We start from the raw sequence: 21,063 nt of genomic DNA, 5'->3' as shown, positions 1-21,063 counted from the left end.
ATGCCCTAACCCATAATTTTGGGGGGTTTGGACTCATAGCCTTGCACTGTTGCTTAGCTGTTTTGCTGAAGTCTGGCACTCTACCACTTGAGCCACACCCCTACTTCTACCTTCTTGCTGGTTAACTGGGGCTGAACGTCTTGCAGCATTTTTTGTTCTTCCCAGGATGGCTTTGAACCTTGGCCTTCAGATCTCAGCTTCCTGAGTAGCTGGGATAACACCTGTAAGCCACTATCACCTGGCTTTTTTGGATTTCTCTACAATCTGGATTTCCTTCAGGTATAATTCATGCAGTCCTTCTGTAGCAAAACTGCTTTGGTTATATTCCTTTTTTATTGTTGGGTAATATAGAGGGGTTACAGTTACGTTTGTCAGGTAGTGGTTGCATTACTTCTTGTACATTTATACCCCTTTTCATGATTTTGTCCCCATTTCCTACCCCCATCCCCTCCCAATGATTTTATTTGCCCCCTTCCCTTCCCTATTTCAAATAAACAAGTAAATCTACATACAATATACCAGGTAACAAAGTCAGGCACAGTAACCACATGAGATTAACCATAAGGGCAAAAAAGGAGAAAAGAAATAACAGTGCATTAAGAACAATAATCACAAACATAAACCTCTTGTTTCCATATCCTAGAGTTCATTTAGTCTCATCCTATATGACCATATGTACATAGCTTTTAAGCTATTGTAATCCTCTGCTCTGAGAGTCCTACATGTGTACTAATTATTACAAATAAGGAAAACCATGGAGCCTATGTTCCTTTGGATGTGACTTACTTCACTTAATATGTTACATTCCTTTTTAGTTTTTCATCTGTGTTTCTTCATTTACAAAATTTATCTTGGCCAACAAGTCATTGTGAGCCAGCTTCCTGTGACATGGGCTTACTCCAAAAGCAGCTATGGAGTCTTGTATATGATTTCTAAACAGATCGTGGTGTAAAACACTGCTTTTGCAATAGGTAAAAACAAATAAACAAACAAAAAACAACTGATACCACAGTTCCAGTTTCAGTCCCCCTTAGATGGTATAGAAATGCTAAGAGGTGGGGCGGGGAGTTTGGCCTAGTGGTAGAGTGCTTGCCTAGCATGCACGAAGACCCGGGTTCAATTTCTCAGTACCACATACATAGAAAAAAGCTGGAAGTGGGGGCCGGGAGTTTGGCCTAGTGGTTAAAGTGCTTGCCTAGCATGCATGAAGACCCGGGTTCGATTCCTTGGTACCACATACATAGAAAAAAGCCAGAAGTGGTGCTGAGGCTCAAGAGCTAGAGCTCTAGCCTTGAGAAAGTCCAAGGACAGTGCTCAGGCCCTGAGCTCAAGCCCAGGACTGGCAAAAAAAAAAAAATGCCAAGAGGGATGCCCCCACCCCCACATATCAAAGGTGATACAGTCTTTTTCAGTCTTTTCCTGGTATTAGGCTTAAATAGTATCTTCTTCTACGGTGATTAGTCACTACAGGTATTCCCTTTTTTAATTTTTTCGCCAGTTCTGGGTCTTGAACTCAGGGCCTGCTGGGCACTGTCCCTGAGCTTTCTCAAGGTTAGTGCTCTACCACTTGAATCACAGTGCCACTCCAGCTTTTTCTGTGCATGTGACACTGAGGACTCAAACCCAGGGATTTGTGCATGCTAGGTAAATACCACTAGGCCACACTCTCAGCCTACATATATTGTTATATTTATGTTTGGAGGTTTCAGAGAACAGAGAGGAAAGAGAAGTTGCCAGAAGCACATAATTTTCAGGCATCAACCAAGCACTGTGACATTCTGATGAAAATTTTTTTTTCTTTGTGGGTCATGGCACTTGAACTTGGCCTGGGTGCTGTCCCTGAGCTTTTCAGCTCAAGGCTATCACCCTAGCCTTGAGCCAGGCCTCACTTCCTGTTTTCTAGAGATAAAGAGTCTCAGGTCCTTTTGTGCCCAGGCTGGCTTTGAACCTTGAACCTCAGATCTCAACCTCCGGAGTAGCTAGGATTACAGGTGTGAGCCACTGCACCCGGCTAATATCTTTGTTATTCTGGTACCAGGGCTTGAACTCATGGCCTGACATACTCGTTCTGCTTTCTTGCTTACAGTTAGTGCTTTGCCACTTGAACTACACATTTGGCATTTTTTGTTGTTGTTGTTAATTGGAAATGAGTCTTGAACTTTTCTGCCCAGGCTGGCCTTGAACTGCAATCATCTGGACTTTAGTGAACTGAGTAAACTAAGGTTACAAGAGTAAGTCACCAGCACTCAGCAAGATGTGTGTGTGTGCCAATAGTGAAACTTAATTCAAGGCCTCCATTTTTGCACACAACATCACTCCTATATAGCTAGCCTGACATGCTCCTTTCACCAGATCAGCTGACAAAGGGCCCTTTTGGTGCAGGCAGCAGATGACCCGCTCCCTCCCTCTCACCTTGAAGTAACCTTCCACTTGATCAGTCACAGCTACAAATGGTAGGTCCCCTTATCTACTATTTGGGCAGTTGCTATAAATTTAAGCCCACCATCATGGAATCCTCTGCTGCCATGTCCTGAATGAAATCCTGCCCTGAGCCTCTCTAGATTATAAAATCCTCCTTAGAGAAAGACAAATGATTTTTCTCTCCCTCTGGTGAGAATCTTCTCTGCTGACAATTCTGTGCCCTCAGGGTTTTTTTTTTTTTTGCTGTTGTTTTCTCAAAGAAAGCTGGGCTGAGAATGTGTGGTAGTGGTAGAGTGCTTGCCTAGGATTCATGAAGCCCTGGGTTCGGTTCCTCACCACCACATAAACAGAAAAGGCCAGAAGTGGTGTTGTGGCTCAAATGGTAGAGCACTAGTCTTGAGCAAAAGAAGCTGAGGGCAGTGTTCAGGCCCTGAGTTCAAGCCCCAGGACTGGCAAAAAAAAAAAATAAAAAAAATAAAAGCAACCCAGCACAAAATGCAATGATGACCACACCAAGACTCAAAATCTGAACATGAGATCTGAATATGATGGCGGGGAGAAGGGGGAAGGAAATTCAAAATATTGTACCACCCTATCAGCCAGCAACGTTCAAGGCTGAAGATGCTGATGAAGCCTAGCCCACACTAAATGTGGGATGGGCTTCATCTATAAGCAATCCTCCTTGGCCGCAACACATCTTAAGATTTCTTGTTCCAAAGTTCAAGAAGGCCTTGAGTATAATGCATTCAGAAAGTGGGATTCCAGCTTCCTCAAGTTCTAGACTGGTCCCTCCTCCTCAGGCAAAAAAAAAAAAAAAGAAAGAAAGGGAATCAAGAAGCTGGGTTGGGTAGCAAAGACAAACAATGAGGCCAGTTGTTTGTGGAGATCAGACATTCCCCGCCCCCCCCCACTCAAAGGAAGACCAGGCTTGACTTAGATTTTCAGAAACATCAAGCATCACGGCTTCCTAGGCGTTCAGAACAAAGCCACACCCTACCGAGACCTTCTCAGTGGTAGGTTCGGAAACAGCTCTTCTTCCTCTGAAGTCTGGCTCTCATCAAAACAGCCTTCCCTTAAAACAAGATGAGGGGCGGGGGAGGGGGGGAAAGGGAAATGGGGACCAAGACATGTGAAAGGGTATCAATGTATAGGAATCAAGGCACCATTTATCTGGCAAATATCATGTAACCCTTCTATTAATTACAATAAAAAATATATTTAAAAAAAAAAACAGCCTTCCCTTTTATTTTTAAGGTTTACTAGCCCTTGCCCTATCCCAGTCGGGGGTGAGGCTGACACAGCTGCCCCTCCCCCCCCCCCCCCCCCCCCCCGCCCCTAGACAAGAAGAGCATGCGCGGGTTGCGAGACGTTCCCAGCGGGTGTGCAGTCTGCATGTCCGCCATCTGGTTTATACGGACTCCCGTTGACACAAAACCAACAAATAAAAAAAAAAAAAAATCCGACCCCAAGCGCACAAAACCAACAGCTACGACGGCACCACGGAAACCACCACGAAAAGAAATCCCGAATCCTCCCAGGCCACCCGCACTTACTTCCGCCGGAAGTGCGGCGTCGCGCCCGATGACGTCACGCCCGCGCGCCCCGGAAGTCGCCGGTAGGTCTTGGAAGAACCGGGGCTCCGCGCAGCGGGCCGTTGGCGGACCTGTGAGTAAGGCCTTCGCCGCCCGCGGCCGTCCGCGCTGTCCGTCCGGACCTATCTCGCGGGTGGCCGCACGCAGTGTTAGCGGGGACCTAAGGGGTCCCCCGTGTTCACGCCCCCGGCATCCTCTGGCCTCCTGTGTCTCCTCCCCTGTTCCCTCCACACCCCTCCCCCCCACGCCCCCGGGCTGCGGCGCCCCGTCTCCCTGTGTCCCCTCCAAGCTGCTGCACCCCCATCCCCAGTTTTTCCAGTTTTATCTGGCTACGCTCGGATAAAAGAGTAGTCCAGGCAGGTCCATAGGTCCCAGGATGGGCGGTCGTGGGGGTTAGGCTGGGGTCAGACGTAGATGAAACCCAAGACTTCCCCAGGTATGTATTTCTACCCGGTAGCTCTTTCTCACGCTACGAGGAGCCCAGGGCCCCGACTACCTGGACTGGGGATGGAGAGCGCTGGATGATCCCCAGACCTTAAGAAAACAAGACCCCTCAGGTCCAAAAATCCTTTCCCACACTACACTTCTCCGAGAACTCCGCCCTTCACTGTGTGTCAAACTCATCTGTATGTGCACCAGATCCAGTCTTCCTGGTGGAAACCATGCCTCCTGCAGCCGGGGTTGTTGGAGGTACACTTCGCTACCCAAGAGGAGCTGCGGTCTGAATTCTCCATGAATCTTGGCCAGAGGAATGCTAGAGCTGCAGGCTGAAAATGTATCCAACCTAGAGGAGAGAGAGCCTGCATCCCCTTGTGAGAATGGCTGCTCTTTGTATTGAGTCTTGAATGTTTTTATTTATTTATTTATTTAGGGCCAGTCCTGGGGCTTGAACTCAAGGCCTAAGCACTGCCCCTGGGCTTCTTTTGCTCGAGGCTAGCACTCTTTTTTTTTTTTTTTTTTTTTTTTTTGCCAGTCCTGGGCTTGGGCTCAGGGCCTGAGCACTCTCCTTGGACTTTCTCAAGGCTAGAGCTCTACCACTTGAGACTCAGCACCACTTCTGGCTTTTTTCTATGTATGTGGTACCGAGGAATCGAACCCGGGTCTTCGTGCATGCTAGGCAAGCACTTTAACCACTAGGCCAAACTCCCGGCCTCTCTTTCTTTTTTAAGGCAGTGTCTTGCCACCTAGCCCAGGCTAGTCTAGAACTTTCAGTGTACACCATGCTGCCCTCAAACTCCCAATCTTCCTGTTTCACCCTCCTGAGTGCTGGGATTATAGCTTGTACCACCTCCCTTAGCTGAGTATCGCAGATTCTTTTGAATCCTTTCTGTGTCTTTGTATGGGGGAATATTTAAGGACACAAAAGATGTGTTACTGTGGATTCATTTTCTTCCTTGTTTTATCTTGGAATTTATAGGTGGGAGATGTCCCAAAGGCAGGCCACAATATTCATCTTGAATGAGAGTTCAGAATCATCTCTGAGGCCTCACTAAGAAACAGTTGGGGGCTGCGAGTGTGGTCTAGTGGTAGACAACACTCTGTGCAAAGCCCTGGTTTTGAGTCCTTGGTACCCCATACACAGAAAAAGCTGGAAGCGGTGCTATGGCTCAAGTCATAGAATGCTAGCCTTGAAAAAGCTCAAAGACAGTGTCCAGGCCCTGAGTTCAAGCCCCAGAACTGGGGAAAAAAAAAAAAAAAAAAAAAAAGAAACAGTTGGGCTTCATGGTATGTGTGTGAGGGCCAGTCATGTCTGATGCAGAATCTGTTGAGATAGTTGATGTTAAAGAATATGTGCCAGCCGGGTACAGTGGCTCACATCCGTAATTCTACTCAGGAAGCTGAGATCTGAGGATTGAGGTTCAAAGCCAACCCAGGCACAAAAGGACCTGAGACTCTTATCTCTAATTAACCTCTAGAAAACGGGAAGTGGGGCTTGGCTCAAGGGTAGGTCGGTATCCTTGAGCTGAAGAGCTCAGGGACAGCACCCAGGCTGAGTTCAAGCCCCATGACCCACAAAAAAAAAGTGCCATAGAAGTAATGCCATCAATAAACACTATAATTTTATTGAGCAGTGCTGCTTATGCATCCTGTTCTTTTGCAGTCACACAGGATGGACTTCTTGGTTCTCTTCTTATGGTACCTGGCGTTTATACCAGTCACTATATTTATGATTTGCATCTGTTCAAAATCCCCTCGTTTGAAAGGCCTGGCCCACGAAGGAGCACAGGTAACAACGATCCTTAGATAACACTGATGTTGGATGACTTTATTAATGTAAAAGACTCATCCAATAAGACAAAAAGTAGCACTGGGTGCTGATGGCTCATGCCTTGAATCCTAGCTACTCAGGAGGCTTGAGACCTGAGGACTGCAGTTTGAAACCAGTCCAGGCAGAAAAGTCTTACCTCCAACCAAAGCAAGGCGGGGTGTGGCGGGGGTGAAGAAAGAAAAAGACAATATCTTCATTTATTTAGAGATGATATGTCACTGTGTTTCTCAGGCCAGTCTCAAACCCTTGATTCTCCTGCCTCAGTACTGGGATTATAGGCAAGTGCCACCATGCCTATCTAAGTGGTATCATTTCAATTCATTGGTTTACTCAGCCCTTCATTTATGGCAGTTGTGGTATATGTGATGTTTGTGTTATTGCAGAGTTAGTGGGGATTTGAAACAAGATCACATTCTCAAGGTTGGCTCGTTAGCTCTGGACACGGTGTCTGTAACTGTATAGGATGTGAGCATTGTCTGTCTGGATGTGCCTGTGGGTGAAATTGGGGGAAATGGAAGCAGAAAGTTGAGTATTGAGCTGCTCAACTTCCTTCAAGGGTCAGGCAGCAAAAGGGGAGTAGAGTAGCAGCTTCTCACAGCATCCCCTGAGCATCTTTTTGCCTGCTTTTCTCTCCAGACCTTGACAATGCCACTTTTGGGGTTTGGGTAGAAGTGCATGGAGCTGAATTTGAGATGGGCCAGTAGGTGGACATTTTGCTCTTTACTCTTTTTCATGCTCTCTGCCTAAGTATAGACAGTACATCCACTCAGGACAGTGCCAGCCTGGTGTACAGATCTAATTTGTTTGGGAAGAAGAAGAAATAAGAAGTGGAACTGAGCTTTTTCTTTTATTTCAGCTATGTTCCTGTGTGTTCCCAAAGTGCCTTCAGAGAGCCACACAGAGATTTCTCCATTACCTCTTCCACACACGGTACTTAAGCATTTATAGTTCAAGCATAAACCTCTTTTCTCTTGATTAGTAATTGTCGCTCTTCATAGCTTCAGGAATCTCTCATGGTTAACTGTGTAGTGAGGGGAAGTGCGCTAGTAGGGGTGGGTGTGCTGGGCTTGGGACCTCTGCTCACAGACAGCTAAGCTGCCATTGGTCTCTGAGTTTTGAAATGTCTACTTTCTTTCCTCCTCTTCCTCCTCTTCCTCTTCCCCCTCCTCCTGGTCCTCCTTCTCCTCGTCGTCGTTCTCCTCCTCCTCCTCCTCCTCTTCTTCTTCTTCTTCTTCGTCTTTCTTCTTCGTCTTTGTCTTCTTTCTTTTTGAAGTTGAACTCAGGACCTACGCACTGTTCCTAAGCTTTTGTGCTTAAGGCTAGCACTCTGCTACTTTAGCCACAGCTTCACTTATGGCTTTTTGGTGGTTAATTGGAGTTAAGACTCTTTAGACTGACTTTGAACCTTGATCCTCAGATCTCAGCCTCCTGAGTATCTAAGATTACACATGAGCCACTGGCATTCTACTTGAAATGTCTACTTTTTAAGGGAGTTATTTAAAGAGTGGGAAAGTATATATATATATATATATATATATACACACACATATACATATACATATATATTATATATATTATGTGTGTGTGTGTGTAACATATGTATGAAATATTTCACTGGTTTCTTGTATACTCCTTAGTGGCAGTGATTGCCTTGGTTGTGTTCTTTTTTTTTTTTTTTGCCAGTCCTGGGCTTGAGCTCAGGGCCTGAGCACTGTCCTTGGACTTTCTCAAGGCTAGAGCTCTACCACTTGAGCCTCAGCACCACTTCTGGCTTTTTTCTGTGTATGTGGAACCGAGGAATCGAACCCGGGTCTTCATGCATGCTATGCAAGCACTTTAACCACTAGGCCAAACTCCCGGCCCTGGTTGTGTTCTTTTATGTACTTTCTTCATGGGGCAGCTCTGGGAATAAGTGGTCCTGTGTCCTGTGCTTCTTTTCAGCAATCATAACTTCATCATGCTGCACCTGGCCTTGCAGGGGATGGTTTATGCGGAATATACCTGGGAAATCCTTGACTACTGTCAAGACCTGGAGTTTTCTTTGTCTTACCTTCTTCTGCCCTATCTCTTGCTGATTGTCAACCTGGTTTTCTTCACCCTGACTTGTGTAACCAATCCCGGTGAGTCAAGGCCCTGTTGCAGGTTGGTGACAAGATGGCTCTGCCATATTGCTCAGACTGCTGGGAACAGGCAGTGACCTTCCCTCCCTCCCCCCACCCCCCCACCCCCAGGAAGATGGCATTAGTCCATGTACCATGCTTCCCAATCTCTCACTTTGAGGTGTTTCTTAATTTTACTTTATTTATTTTTGTGGGTTATTGGGCTTGACTTCAGGGCCTGGGCACTGTTCCTGAGCAGTTTTCCTCAAAGCTAGTGCTCTACCACCTTGAGCCACAGTTCCATTGCTTGTTTTCTGGTGGTTTATTGGAGATAAGACTTTCATAGACTTTCCTAGCCAGACTGGCTTTGAACCGCAATCCTCAGATTTCATCCTCCTGAGCAGCTAGGATCATAGGCATGAGCCAACAGCACCCAGCCTAATTTTATTTTTGATCTTTTGAACTATAGGTTACTAAGTACTGTTTAACATCTTCCAATGCATATATAATTCACACAGTTTATTTATTGCTGGTATATAAAGTTAGGGCCTCATGGATTCATGCTTGTTAAGCAAACACGGGTGGTTTTTTTTTTGGTGTTGTTCCATTTTTGGGACTTGAATTCAGGGCCTGGGCATTGTCCTTGAGCTTTTTTGAGGCTAGCACTTACCACTTGAACCACACCATCACTTCTGGCTTTTTCTGTATATTTGGTATGAAGGAATTGAACCCAGGGCTTCGTGCATGCTAGGCAAGCACTCTACTGCTAGACCACACTCCCAGCCCTCACTGTTCTCCCTGGAGTTCTTTTTGTTTCAGTTGTTTTTGGGACAAGGTTTCATGTTATTACCTTCTTACATAGATAAGGTGACAGATCACCATACCTGTTGGTTGAAATGGTGTCTTATGAACTTTTTGCCCAGGTTAGACTCGAACTGTGAGCCCCAAAACCTCTGCCTCCTGACTACCTGGGATTGTAGACATGAGCCACCACACATACTATTTATTTTTTGAGGCAGAATATTTCTCTGTGTCCCAGACTGGCCTTGAATTCTCCTTCTTCCTTCATGTACTTCCCGGTCTCTAGACTTTTAGGTGTGTGCCATCATGACCAACTCCATTGTATTTTTTTTTAGCTAATCCTTCAGGTAGTTTGACTTGATTATGTACATGTAGGACTATGGTTAGTATGATACTGTTTTGCTTTCAAATTTTCGGAGACTTGCACTAGGATTATGTGACCAGTTTTTCTAAGTGATCTCTATATGCATAATTGAGGAGTTTGTTTTCTAGTTCTTGGATACAGAGAACCAAAAGTTTGTGATCAAGTTTGTTTCTTAGATTAAATTTTTTATATCCATAGGACTTGTTTTGTCAATCACTTACTGAGAGTGGTATTGCTAAGCTGTTCTTTTTTTTTTTTTTACTTTTTTTTAATTAAAGAATTTATTAACATTGATTTTTACATCATATTTCAAATGACGTGTTAAACAAGTATTCAAGAAAAGAATCTCTATATACAATCACTGGCACTTAGATTTTAGAACATAGTTAAAATTAGGCTGAGGGTTTGTATGTCATAGATATATATTAATCTATGTAATAAAATATTATGTCTATAGAGGCATGAATTTTTATGTCTGTGTAGTTGTGTTTATATTTCCAATACCATGTCCATAACGTTGAGTACCCAAATATTGAGTCATCGCTCTTGTACTGTTTCTTGTACTGTTTGGATCTAATATCCACATATTAAGGATACCATGTGCCTTTTGTTCCTTTGGTCTTGACTTATCTCACCTAACACTATTTGCTCTGCTTCATCCACTTCCCAGCGAATGCCATTATTTTATCTTGTTTGTTGGCTATGTAGGATTCCATTATATATATATGAGACATTTTCTGTATCCATTCATCTGCAGTAGGGCATCTGGGTTGTTTCCATCACTTGGCTATTGTGAATAGTGCAGAGATGAACAAAGCTGAGCAGGTGTCCTTATTATATTCTCGGTTATGATGCTCAGGATAGATGCCCAGAAGTGGTATGGCAGAATCATAGTGAAGGTCTATTTTCAGTTCTTTAAGAAACCTCCAAATTGCCTTCCAGAGTGGCTGGAAGTTTACATTCCCACTAGCAGGGCAGTAGGGTTTCTTTTTCTCCACAACCCCACCAGCATTTGTCGTTGTCTGAGTTCAGAATCTTGGCAATTCTAATTTTGGGGTAAGGTGGTATCTTAGGGTTGTTTTTATTTGCATTTCCTTTATGACCATGGATGATGAGCATTTTCTCATATGTTTTTCTGCCATTTCAATCTCTTCTTTTGATAAGTCTGTCTTTAGTTCCCTTGCCCATTTAGTGATTGGTTTGTTGGGTTTGGGGGGGATTAATTTCTTGAGTTCCCTGTAGATACTGGATATTAAGCATTTGTCTGATGTATTGTTGGTAAATATCTTTTCCAAGTTGGTTGGCTGTCCTTCTACTTTAGTAGCTATGCTTTTATCTGTGCAGAAACTTTTTTTTTTTTTGCCAGTCCTGGGCTTGAGTTCAGGGCCTGAGCACTGTCCTTGGACTTTTCTCAAGGCTAGAGCTCTACCACTTGAGCCTCAGCACCACTTCCGGCTTTTTTCTATGTATGTGGTACCGAGGAATCGAACCCAGGTCTTCATGCATGCTAGGCAAGCACTTTAACCACTAGGCCAAACTCCCGGTCCCTGTGCAGAAACTTTTTATTTTTAGGTAGTCCCATTTATCGAGTCTCTCTCCAATCTATTGTGACCCTGAGACTCTGTTCAGGAAGTTTGTTTGTTTGTTTGTTTGCCAGTCCTGGGCTTGAGCTCAGGGCCTGAGCACTGTCCTTGGACTTTCTCAAGGCTAGAGCTCTACCACTCGAGTCTCAGCACCATTTCCAGCTTTTTTTCTATGCATGTGGTACTGAAGAATCGAACCCGGGTCTTCATGCATGCCAGGCAAGCGCTCTACCACTAGGCCAAACTCCCAACCCCTGTTAGGAAGTTTTTGCCTGTGCCTATGAGTTTCAGTGTCTCTCCTGAAATTAATATATATTAATTGTACAATATAATGAATTTTATTGTTATCATTCAGACTTATAGTTTGTCAGGTTTAAAAAAAATTTTTTTTTGCCAATTCTGGGACTTGAATTCAGGGCCTGAGCACTGTCCTTGGGTTTTCTCAAGGCTAGAGCTCTACCACTTGAGCAACAGCACCACTTCCAGCTTTTTTCTATGTTTGTGGTACCAAGGAATCAAACCTGGGTCTTCGTGCATGCTAGGCAAGCACTCTACCACTAGGCCAAACTCCAGGTTCTAGTTTGTCAGTTTTTACTTCACTTCCTCTGATACTGAAATGTATATATATGTAATTCTTTTTTTGTTGTTGTTGTTGGTTGTGGGACTTGAACTCTGGGCCTGGGCGCTGTCCTCGAGCTCTTCAGCTCAAGGCTACTGCCCTACCCCTGGAGCCACAGCACCACTTCTGGTTTTCTGGTGGTTAATTGAAGATAAGAGTCTCATGGTCTTTAGTGCCCCAGCAGGCTTTGAACTGCGATCCTCAGATCTCAATCTCTTGAGTAGCTAGGATTATAGGCGTGAGACACTGTGCCTGGCTTTATATGTTTAATTTTTCCCCTTCCTTCCTTCCTTCCTTCCTTTCTTCCTTCGCTTTCTTTCTTTTTTGCCAGTCCTACAGCTTGAACTCAGAGTCGGGGCCCTGTCCCTGAGCTTTTTTTTTCCCTCAAGAGTATTTTACCACTTGAGCCACAGCTCCACTTCCAGGTTTTTGGTGGTTAATTGAAGCTAAGAAGCTCATGGACTTCCTTGCTCTTGCTTTCTAACCTTGAACCTCAGATATCAGTCTCTTGAGTAGCTAAGATTGTAGGTCTGAGCCACCAGTACCTAGCTTATATATGTATATTCTTAGTGGATACATTCAAGACTAGAGTTAGTATTATCTCTTCCTGGTGTACGGAGTCTGTCTCATAATGTAACATAGCTACTGCTGTTTGCACTCAGGTCTCTTACCTGATATTAATTGATTATACTTTCTTGGGGCATATGATCAATAATTTTTCCTATCATTTTATTTTATTTTTTGCCAGTCCTGGGGCTTGAATTCAGGGCCTGGGAACTGTCCTTGAGCTGTCTCCAAGATAAGGCTCTACCACTTGAGCCACAGCACCATTTTTGACTTTTTCTGTGTATATGGTACTGAGGACTCAAACCCAGGGCTTTGTGCATGCTAGGGAAGCACTCTACCACTAGGCCATGCTCCCAATCCTCAAGAACTTTTCTGTTCTTGAAGTGCCAAATGTCCATCAACTGATAAATGAATAAATAAATAAATGTCATAATCTCATCCAATGAAATATTATTCAGCCATAAAAAAAAAGAACAAGCCTGGTGCTGTGGTTTATGCCTGTAATCCTAGCTACTCAGGAGATTGAATCTGAGAATTGCAGTTCAAAGCCAGCCCAGGCACTAAAGACCATGAAACTCTTATCTCCAATTAACCAGTAGAAAACCAGAAATGGTATTGTGGCTCCAGGGGTAAAGCGGTAGCCTTGAGCTGAAGAGCTCAGGGACAGGGTCCTAGCATATGTGAAGCATGGGTTTAGTTCTCAGTACCTTAGAACAAAATAAAAAAGAATGATTCACAGATTGATGCTACCACTCGAATGAAACATGAAAACACAATGGGTTTATAAGAAACCAGACATAATTGGGCATTGGTGGCTCATGCCTATAATCCTAGCTACTCAGGAGTTGAGTGGCTAGACATGAGTAGCTAGACTTTGCCCCAGCAAAGTCCAGGACATGCTATCTCTAATTAACTAGGAAAGAGCTGGAAGTGGGTCTTTTTTGTTTTGAGCATAAAAGGGAAGTGAATGCACAAGGCCAAGTTCAAGCCCCAGCACTGGCACATACACATACACAAAAAGAAGCTAGACAAAAACACTTACAGGTTCCATTTATATGAAGTATCCAGAAAAGACAAATTCATAGAGGTAGAGAGCAGATGACTGGTTTTTGAGGTCTTAGGGCATTGGTAAAAAGGAGTGACTGACTCCTGACAGGGTGGCAGGATGATGATGAGTGTTCTAATATTTAGTTGTGGTAGTGGTCACATCTCTGAAGATTTTATGTTTCATGTATACTTTACACTTTAATGGGATTTGTGGGTCCTATCTCCATAACCTAGTTGTAAAAAGTGAATGGCTTGGCTGGGAATGTAGCTTACTGGTAGAGTACTTGCCTAGTATGGATGAAGCCCTGGGTTTGATTCCTCAGTACCACATAAAGAGAAAAAGCTGGAAGTGATGCTGTGGCTCAAGTCATAGAGTGCTAGCCTTGAGCAAAAACAGGTCAGGGCCAGTGCCTAGGCCATGAGTTCAAGCTTCAGGACTGGCCAAAAAAAAAAAAAAGTGAATGACTTAAAATGCTTAATATAGCTGTTTGCAGTGTGTTATATTGGATAAGTGCTGTGAACATCTAGTGCACTGCACTATTTGAAAGTGATCTTTGTCCTTTTCACAGGTACCATCACAAAAGCAGATGAATTACTCTTTCTTCAAGCTTATGAATTTGATAACATAATGTTTCCACGGAATGCAAGGTGCTTGACCTGTAACTTACAGAAGCCAGCTCGATCCAAGCACTGCAGTGAGTTGGTTGCTGAGGCACAGTGGCCTCTCCCAGTGCCCGTTGAGGTTCTCTGAGTGATGTTTCATGAGTGTAAAGCAAACATGGGGTGGCTGCCACTGTTAGAAACTATCTCTTGATTTCTTTCAGATAGCAGGATAAACTGGAGGCTGGTCCTTAGTCCTGGGCATAAGAACCTTTGCTGGTGGCTGGGCATGTTTCTATGGAATGCTGTCTGTGGACTTCAGTCCTGGAAAAGCCTAGACATCTGTCCAAGATTCTAGTGCTGGCCAAAATATGTACTTTAGAAGTTTCTAGTAGCCACATCACAAAACAGTTACTTAGTTTTAATCATATATTTTATTTAAGCCAACATACTTAAAATATCTTTTTCCCTGGGCACATTGGCTCATGCCTGTAATCCTAGCTACTAAGGTTGCTGAGATCTGAGGATCGAGGTTCATAGCCAACCCGGGCACTGAAGACCATGTTATCTATATCTATATATCTAGATCTAGATATATCTTTTTCCCTACTGTGGTGCTAGGGATGGAACCCGGGGCCTCATATATGCCAAGTAAGCACTTTGTCACCGAACTGCACGCCAGCCTTCAAATATTGTCCTAATACGTGTGCCCCAGGACTGGCACACACACACAAAATCCATGAAGATATATATACATGTATATATATGTTTAGATATAGATATCTATATAAATATAAATATCTATATCTAAACATATATATATTTTATATGTCATTTTTTTCTTTTCCCTTTTTGGTTATGGGGATTGAACTCAGGGCATAGGCATTGTCCCTGAGCTTTTTCACTCAAAGCTAGTGCCACTTGGGCCACAGCTCCACACATCCAGCTTTTTTTTTTTTTTTTTGGTCATGGGACTTGAACTCTGGGCCTGGGCGGTGCCCCTGAGCTCTTCAGCTCAAGGCTACCACCCTACCCCTGAAGCCACGGTGCCATTTCTGGTTTTCTGGTGATTAATTGGAGATAAGAGTCTCATGGACTTTGGAATACCCAGGCAGGCTTTGAACCGTGATCCTCAGATCTCAGTCTCCACTGAGATCTGTGTGATTAATTGGAGATAAGAGTCTCATGAACTTTTGGCAATCCTCAGATCTCATGTGTGAATTAATCATACCCATCTCACTGTCCACATCTGTAGTGCCCATAGTTCACCTTTTACAAGAACCGACTGAACCATGTTAAGTCAGTTTCTGACTCGGGATCACTTTGGTGTTATGTGCATTGATTCAGAGGGGTGGTGCCTGAATTGAAACATACCTGTCAATATTGTCAGTATTAAGTTTTTTCTCTTGTGGCCATATTTCAGTGATCCATACCCACCTGTGACCACTAGTGGCCACTGCAGTTCTTAAGCTTGGTGACGGCTGCTGACCACCCTCCTACCCCTCACCCCTATTCTCCCAGTGATGAGTTTTTAGAAACCACAGTAGGTGTGCAGGAATCATCATCTTGCCCTTGACCACCTGTCCTGCTGCCCTCTCCTCACTCGCAGGTGTGTGTGACCGGTGTGTGCACCGATTCGACCATCACTGTGTCTGGGTGAACAACTGTATTGGTGCCTGGAACACCAGGTACTTCCTCACTTACCTCTCAACGCTGACAGCATCTGCTGCCTCCATGGCGGCCGTGAGTGCAGCGTTTCTGGTCCGCCTGGTTGTGGTATCTGACCTGTACCAAGAAATGTACCTTGATGACCTTGGACGGCTCCAGGAGATGGACGTTGCCTTGATTATTCAGGTAATGATGCAGAAGACTCCAGGTTTCAGAATGTGATAAAAGATATCTCCTGGGGCCAGGAGTTTGGCCTAGTGGTAGAGTGCTTGCCTAGCATGCACAAAGACCAGAGTTCGATTCCTCGGTACCACATACATAGAAAAAAAAACCAGAAATGGTGCTGTGGCTCAAGTGGTAGAGTTCTAGTCTTGAGAAATCCCAAGGACAGTGCCCAGGCCCTGAGTTCAAGGCCCAAGACTGGCCAAAAAAATTAAAAAAAAAAAAAAAAAGATCTTTACTCTCCTCAGACCAGGAGTTTGGCCTAATTGGTAGAGTGCTTGCCTAGTATGCATGAAGACCCAGGTTCAATTCCTTGGTACTACATACATACAAAAAAAGCAGGAAGTGGTGCTGTGGCTAAAGTGGTAGAGCGCTAGCCTTGAGAAAGTCCAAGGACAGTGCCCTGAGCTCAAGCCCAGGACTGGCAAAAAAAAAAAAAAAAAAAAGCTGGGAATGGTGCTATGGCTCAAATGGTAGAGCTCTAGCCTTGAAAAAGCCCAAGGACAGCATTCAGGCCCTAAGTTCAAGCCCCAGGACTGATTTAAAAAAAAAAAAAAGTTTACTCTCCTGTAAAAATATGATGTTTTTCCGTGTGTGTGTGTGTGTGTGTGTGTGTTGGTTCTGGGACTTAAAGAATGCTGTCCCTTAGCTTTTTAGTACAAAGCTGGTAGCTGATATTCTGCTACCTGAGCCACAGTACCACTTCTGGCATTTTTTTTTTTTTTTTTTTTTTTTTTTGCCAGTCCTGGGCTTGAGCTCAGGGCCTGAGCACTGTCCTTGGACTTTCTCAAGGCTAGAGCTCTACCACTTGAGCCTCAGCACCATTTCCAGCTTTTTTCTATGTATGTGGTACTGAGGAATTGAACCCGGGTCTTCATGCATGCTAGGCAAGCACATTACCACTAGGCCAAACTCCCAGCCCACTTCTGGCTTTTTTAAATGATGTATTTATTTATTTATTGCCAGTCCTAAGGCTTGATCTCTGGGCCTGTGTGTTATTGAGCTCTTTTGCTCAGGGCTGGTGCTCTACTGTTAGAGCCATAGCACTACTTCTGGCTCTTTTAACTAGTCCATTGGACATAAGAGTCTCACAAAGTTTCTTGCCTGGGCTGGCCCTGAACTGTAGTCCTCACATCTCAGCCTCCTGAGTACCTAGGATTATAGGTATGAGGCATCAGAGCCTGATATCTGGTACATTTAATTTTTTAGCCTTTTTTTTTTTTTCTTGAGATTGAGTCTTTTTTCTTCAGTCTGCCTCCAGCTGAAGGCTGTTTCTTAACATGGTTACACATGCACCATTACACCATTTAGTCTTAAAGCCAATATCTTATCAACTCTCTTTTTTTTTTTTTAACTAGTCCTGGGGCTTGAACTCAGGGCCTTGGGCTGTTCTTGGGCTTTCTTAAGGTTAGTTGTCTACCAGTTGAGCCACAGTACCACTTCAGGTTTTTCTTTGTATGTAGTATCAAGGAATCCAACACAGGGCTTCCGTGCATGTTAGGCAAGCACTCTACCACTAGATCACACTCCCTGTCAATATGGGGGATTAAACTCAGGGCCTTGTGACTGCTATGCAGGAGGCTCTAGCACTTGAGCCTGAATTTTCTAGCTCTTTTTTAAGAGTAAATATGGATTTAAATAAGCATGCAGAAAGGCTCATGCATTTCTAATGTTCTCATGCTAATGTCCCATTCAATCTCACTTCAGTGTCAAAACCATGAAAGTTGTGTTGGCAGTCCCAACTGCCAGCTGGATTGCAGGAGCACTAGTTATTCATGTGCTCATGGACTCTTTTGCACAAGTCTGCCGGCATATATCTGCATAACTTAGATGCCATCGCCATCAATATGTCTAACTGCTTCCACTGGATTCCTTTCCCTCCTCACTGAACGCCTGCCCACCTCTGATCTTCCCATCTCTGTTCTTTCATAAGTAAGAATCTAGTTCCTATGGGGGGGGCAGTAACCAGGAATTGAACTTACATCCTTGCACTTGCTAGACAGGGGCTTTACCCTTAACTCATAGCCCATTTCTTTTGTTTTTAAGTTTCCTTTTTGATAGAGTCTTGTCATTTTTCTCATTTTTCTCATAGCTGTCCTAGACAATATCCCTCCTATGTATGCCTTTGGTGTAGTTGGTGTATACCTATATACCATTACGTCACACAGCTTTGGTTGAGATGGGGTCGTGCCAGTGTGTGTGTGTGTGTGTGTGTGTGTTCATGTGCCTGAGCCATCCTGGAGCTACAATCCCCTTGAGTTCTCCCTTCTGAGTAGCAAGAATTATAGGTATGAATCACCTTGCTGAAATTGGCTTTTTTTTATTCAGCTTAGTTCCCTTGAGATTCACACAAGTCGCTGCACGTAGCAGTAGTTCAGCCTTTCTTTTGTCCGCAGTGTACCATGGTAAATGGATATACTAGGTTATTTAAACATCTACTGCTTAAGGACATTCGGGTAGTGTCCAGTGTAGGACTACTACAGTTTCTGTGAACATTTGTTTCTAAGTTCCTCCATGAAAATCAGCCTTGAGAGTAACTATTGGGTTGTAGGGTTTTGAAAAGGGCTTGCATACTTTTGTCCAGAGCAGTTGTACTTTTGTCCAGAGCAGTGTGGGTGACCCAGCTTCCCTACATCTTTACCAGCACTTAGTGCTAGCACGATAGCCATTCTGGAAGCACTTGGGGCCACGTGTGGTGGTTCAGGCTGTCACCCTGGCATTTGGAGAGTCTGAGTATGATGATCACTGATTCTAGGCTGGCTTGAGACACCCAGTTAGACTGTCTCAAAAAGGAGACAGAGGAGGGGCCGGGAGTTTGGCCTAGTGGCCTAGCATGCACAAAGACCAGGATTCAATTCCTCAGTACCACATACATAGAAAAAAGCCAGAAGTGGTGCTGTGGCTCAAGTAGTAGAGCTCCGTCCTTGAGAAAGTCCAAGGACAGTGCTCAGCCCCAGGACTGGCAAAAAAGAAAAAGAAAAGGAGAGAAGGGAAGTGAAACTGTGACCCAAATAATGAACTGAGCCAGAGGTGGCTCACACCTGTAATCCTAGCTACTCAGGAGTCTGAGATCTGAGGATCTAGGCTTAAAGCCAGCCCAGGCACAAAAAGACCTAAGACTCTTATCTCCAGTTAACCTCTAGAAAACAGGAAGTGGGGCTTGGCTCAAGGATAGGACAGTAGCCTTGAGCTGAAGAGCTCAGGGACAGCGCCCAGGCTCAGTTCAAGCCCTAGGACTTGGGGAAGGGGCAGGGAGGGGAAAAAGTGTAGTTTTGAAAAATACTGAGTTCTTTCTAAGATCTTTATTCTGTTACAAAAATAACGAGTTCACAGAGCAGAGGTTCTGCTTACAGTGAGCAATGAAAAATCCTCAGGCTGCTTCAGTCCCACCTTTGTGGGGTTTTTTTTTTTTGTGTGTGTGTGTATATGTGTGTAATTAATAGAAGGGTTAGTTATATTTGCCAGATAGAGGGTATGTTACTTCACATACATTGATACCCCTTCTCATGTTTTTGTCCACATTTCCCTCCCCCTTGTGGTTTTTGTAATTCAGACCTTTCCCCTGATTCTGCTCTGTGGCCATATATCTCCAGTTTTGTTGAACACAGGTATGAACACAACAGGATCCTTGAAATGACTTTTCTCATGGGACAGTACAGTTTTTTTCTAAATCAGTGTATGGAAACTGACTTGATTTTGTTGTTGTATTTGGGGTTTGAACTTGGCCTCACAAACATTCTGCCACTTGAGCTTCATACTCAGCTTCCTCCCTCCCCCTTTTCTTCTCCTCCTCCTCCTCCTCCTTTTTCGGCTTTAGTCTATCTTTTCAGGTAGGGGCTCGTGATTTTGCCTGTTTTGCTTGGGGCCAGCTTGCTACCTCTTCCTCCTATATATTATAGTGCCTCATTAGGCCATGGGGTGATGGTCTGAGTTTGTTTCTCTTCTTTATGGATGGACATTTAACTTGTTTGGGGATGAGAGACCATTAACAACTCCATGCCATTGGGACTATCTTTGTGCTTATACTTTTGTGCTTGAAGTGTGTGTGTGTGCTAGGACTTAGGGACTGGGCACTGTCTCTGGGCTTCTTTGTTCAAGGCTAGTATTCTACCACTTGAGCCACAACTGTAGTTCTGTTTTGGTGGTTAAATGGAGATTAAGAGAATCACAGACTCTTCTTGCCCAGGCTGGCTTTAAACTGCGATCCTCAGATCTCAGCCTCCCAAGCAACGAGGATTACAGATGTGACCCACTAGCACACAGCATGTGCTTGGATTATTTTAAGGAAGACTGGATAAGGTCCTTGTTTATCCTGTAAATGGCTAACTGGCCTAGCAGCAGGCTCCCATTACTCTTCTCTGTGAACACTTTCCATTTGTTCACAGTAGCTCTTGCTGACCTTGGTCAGTGTTGACGTCAGGTCTGACTTACATTCAGTGGGTCAGGCTTGGACACAGGCTGGTGAGTGGGGCAGCCGTTCTGGCCTGTCTGTGGGCAGGATTGGGGCTGGTGGCTGCTGACCCAGTGGGTATCAGTCTACTTCCTAACTTACAAGTTTCCTTTGTGTGTTTTCTTTCCTAGTACTTGTTCCTGAGCTTTCCAAGGATCGTTTTCTTGTTGGGCTTCCTCCTGGTACTGAGCTTCCTCCTGGGGGGCTACTTCTGCTTTGTGATGTACTTGGCTGCCACCAATCAGACCACCAATGAGTGGTACAGAGGTGATTGGACCTGGTGCCAACACTGCCCCCTTGTGGCCAGACCCCAATCAGCTGATCCCAAAGTCTACAGGAACATTCATTCCCGAGGGCTCTGGAGCAACCTTGGAGAGATCTTTCTACCCGCCCTCCCCTATTACCAGAAAAAGAAGAAATAGAATGAAGAGACTGTTTCTGTTGTTTAAATATAGTATATGTCCATTGTTTCAGATTCTGGTGTATGTATAAATAGGCTTCCAGCTGTGGGGGGAGAGAAGGAAATCCCGGCCTCACTGGGGACCTAGCCTTCACTAGGTGCTGTACTGTCTCATCTGTGGGAAGTGAGCTCCCTGAAGTGATATCTACAGTGGACTTGTCTAAGGCCCCAGCTTTCATTGCACTCTGGAACCTGGACACAGAGAGCCTTACTGCCATGTCCCCTAATGTGCAAGAGGGTTGCAGTGACTCAACATTTTGAGTTATGCCTGGCTGTACCTTCGTTTTATGCCATTCCCTAG

At 44.4% G+C, this 21,063-nt stretch overlaps 1 protein-coding gene across 8 annotated transcripts; it reads left to right on the top strand.

Moving 5' to 3' along the window:
- The first annotated feature begins 4,006 nt into the window (after window positions 1-4,006).
- Zdhhc4 (zDHHC palmitoyltransferase 4) lies at window positions 4,007-20,775 on the top strand. Of its 8 annotated transcripts, XM_090324278.1 has the most exons (8): window positions 4,039-4,086; window positions 4,653-4,825; window positions 6,115-6,240; window positions 7,139-7,212; window positions 8,224-8,402; window positions 13,932-14,057; window positions 15,572-15,816; window positions 20,434-20,775. In XM_090324278.1, the coding sequence occupies exons 3-8, from the start codon at window positions 6,124-6,126 to the stop codon at window positions 20,722-20,724; spliced, it is 1,032 nt and encodes a 343-aa protein (XP_090180404.1). In that variant the 5' UTR covers window positions 4,039-4,086; window positions 4,653-4,825; window positions 6,115-6,123; the 3' UTR covers window positions 20,725-20,775. The 8 variants fall into 8 exon arrangements, with proteins under 8 accessions (XP_090180411.1, XP_090180404.1, XP_090180408.1 ...); XM_090324281.1 differs by lacking the exon at window positions 4,039-4,086 and having other exon boundaries at window positions 4,471-4,703; XM_090324279.1 differs by lacking the exon at window positions 4,039-4,086 and having other exon boundaries at window positions 4,471-4,825.
- The last annotated feature ends 288 nt before the right edge of the window (window positions 20,776-21,063 follow it).

This window comes from Megascapheus bottae, chromosome 34, assembly GCF_031878675.1.
Source record: "Megascapheus bottae isolate mThoBot1 chromosome 34, mThoBot2.hap1, whole genome shotgun sequence".
NCBI classification, from domain to species: domain Eukaryota; kingdom Metazoa; phylum Chordata; class Mammalia; order Rodentia; family Geomyidae; genus Megascapheus; species Megascapheus bottae.
This window is presented reverse-complemented; position numbering and strand designations above follow the sequence as displayed.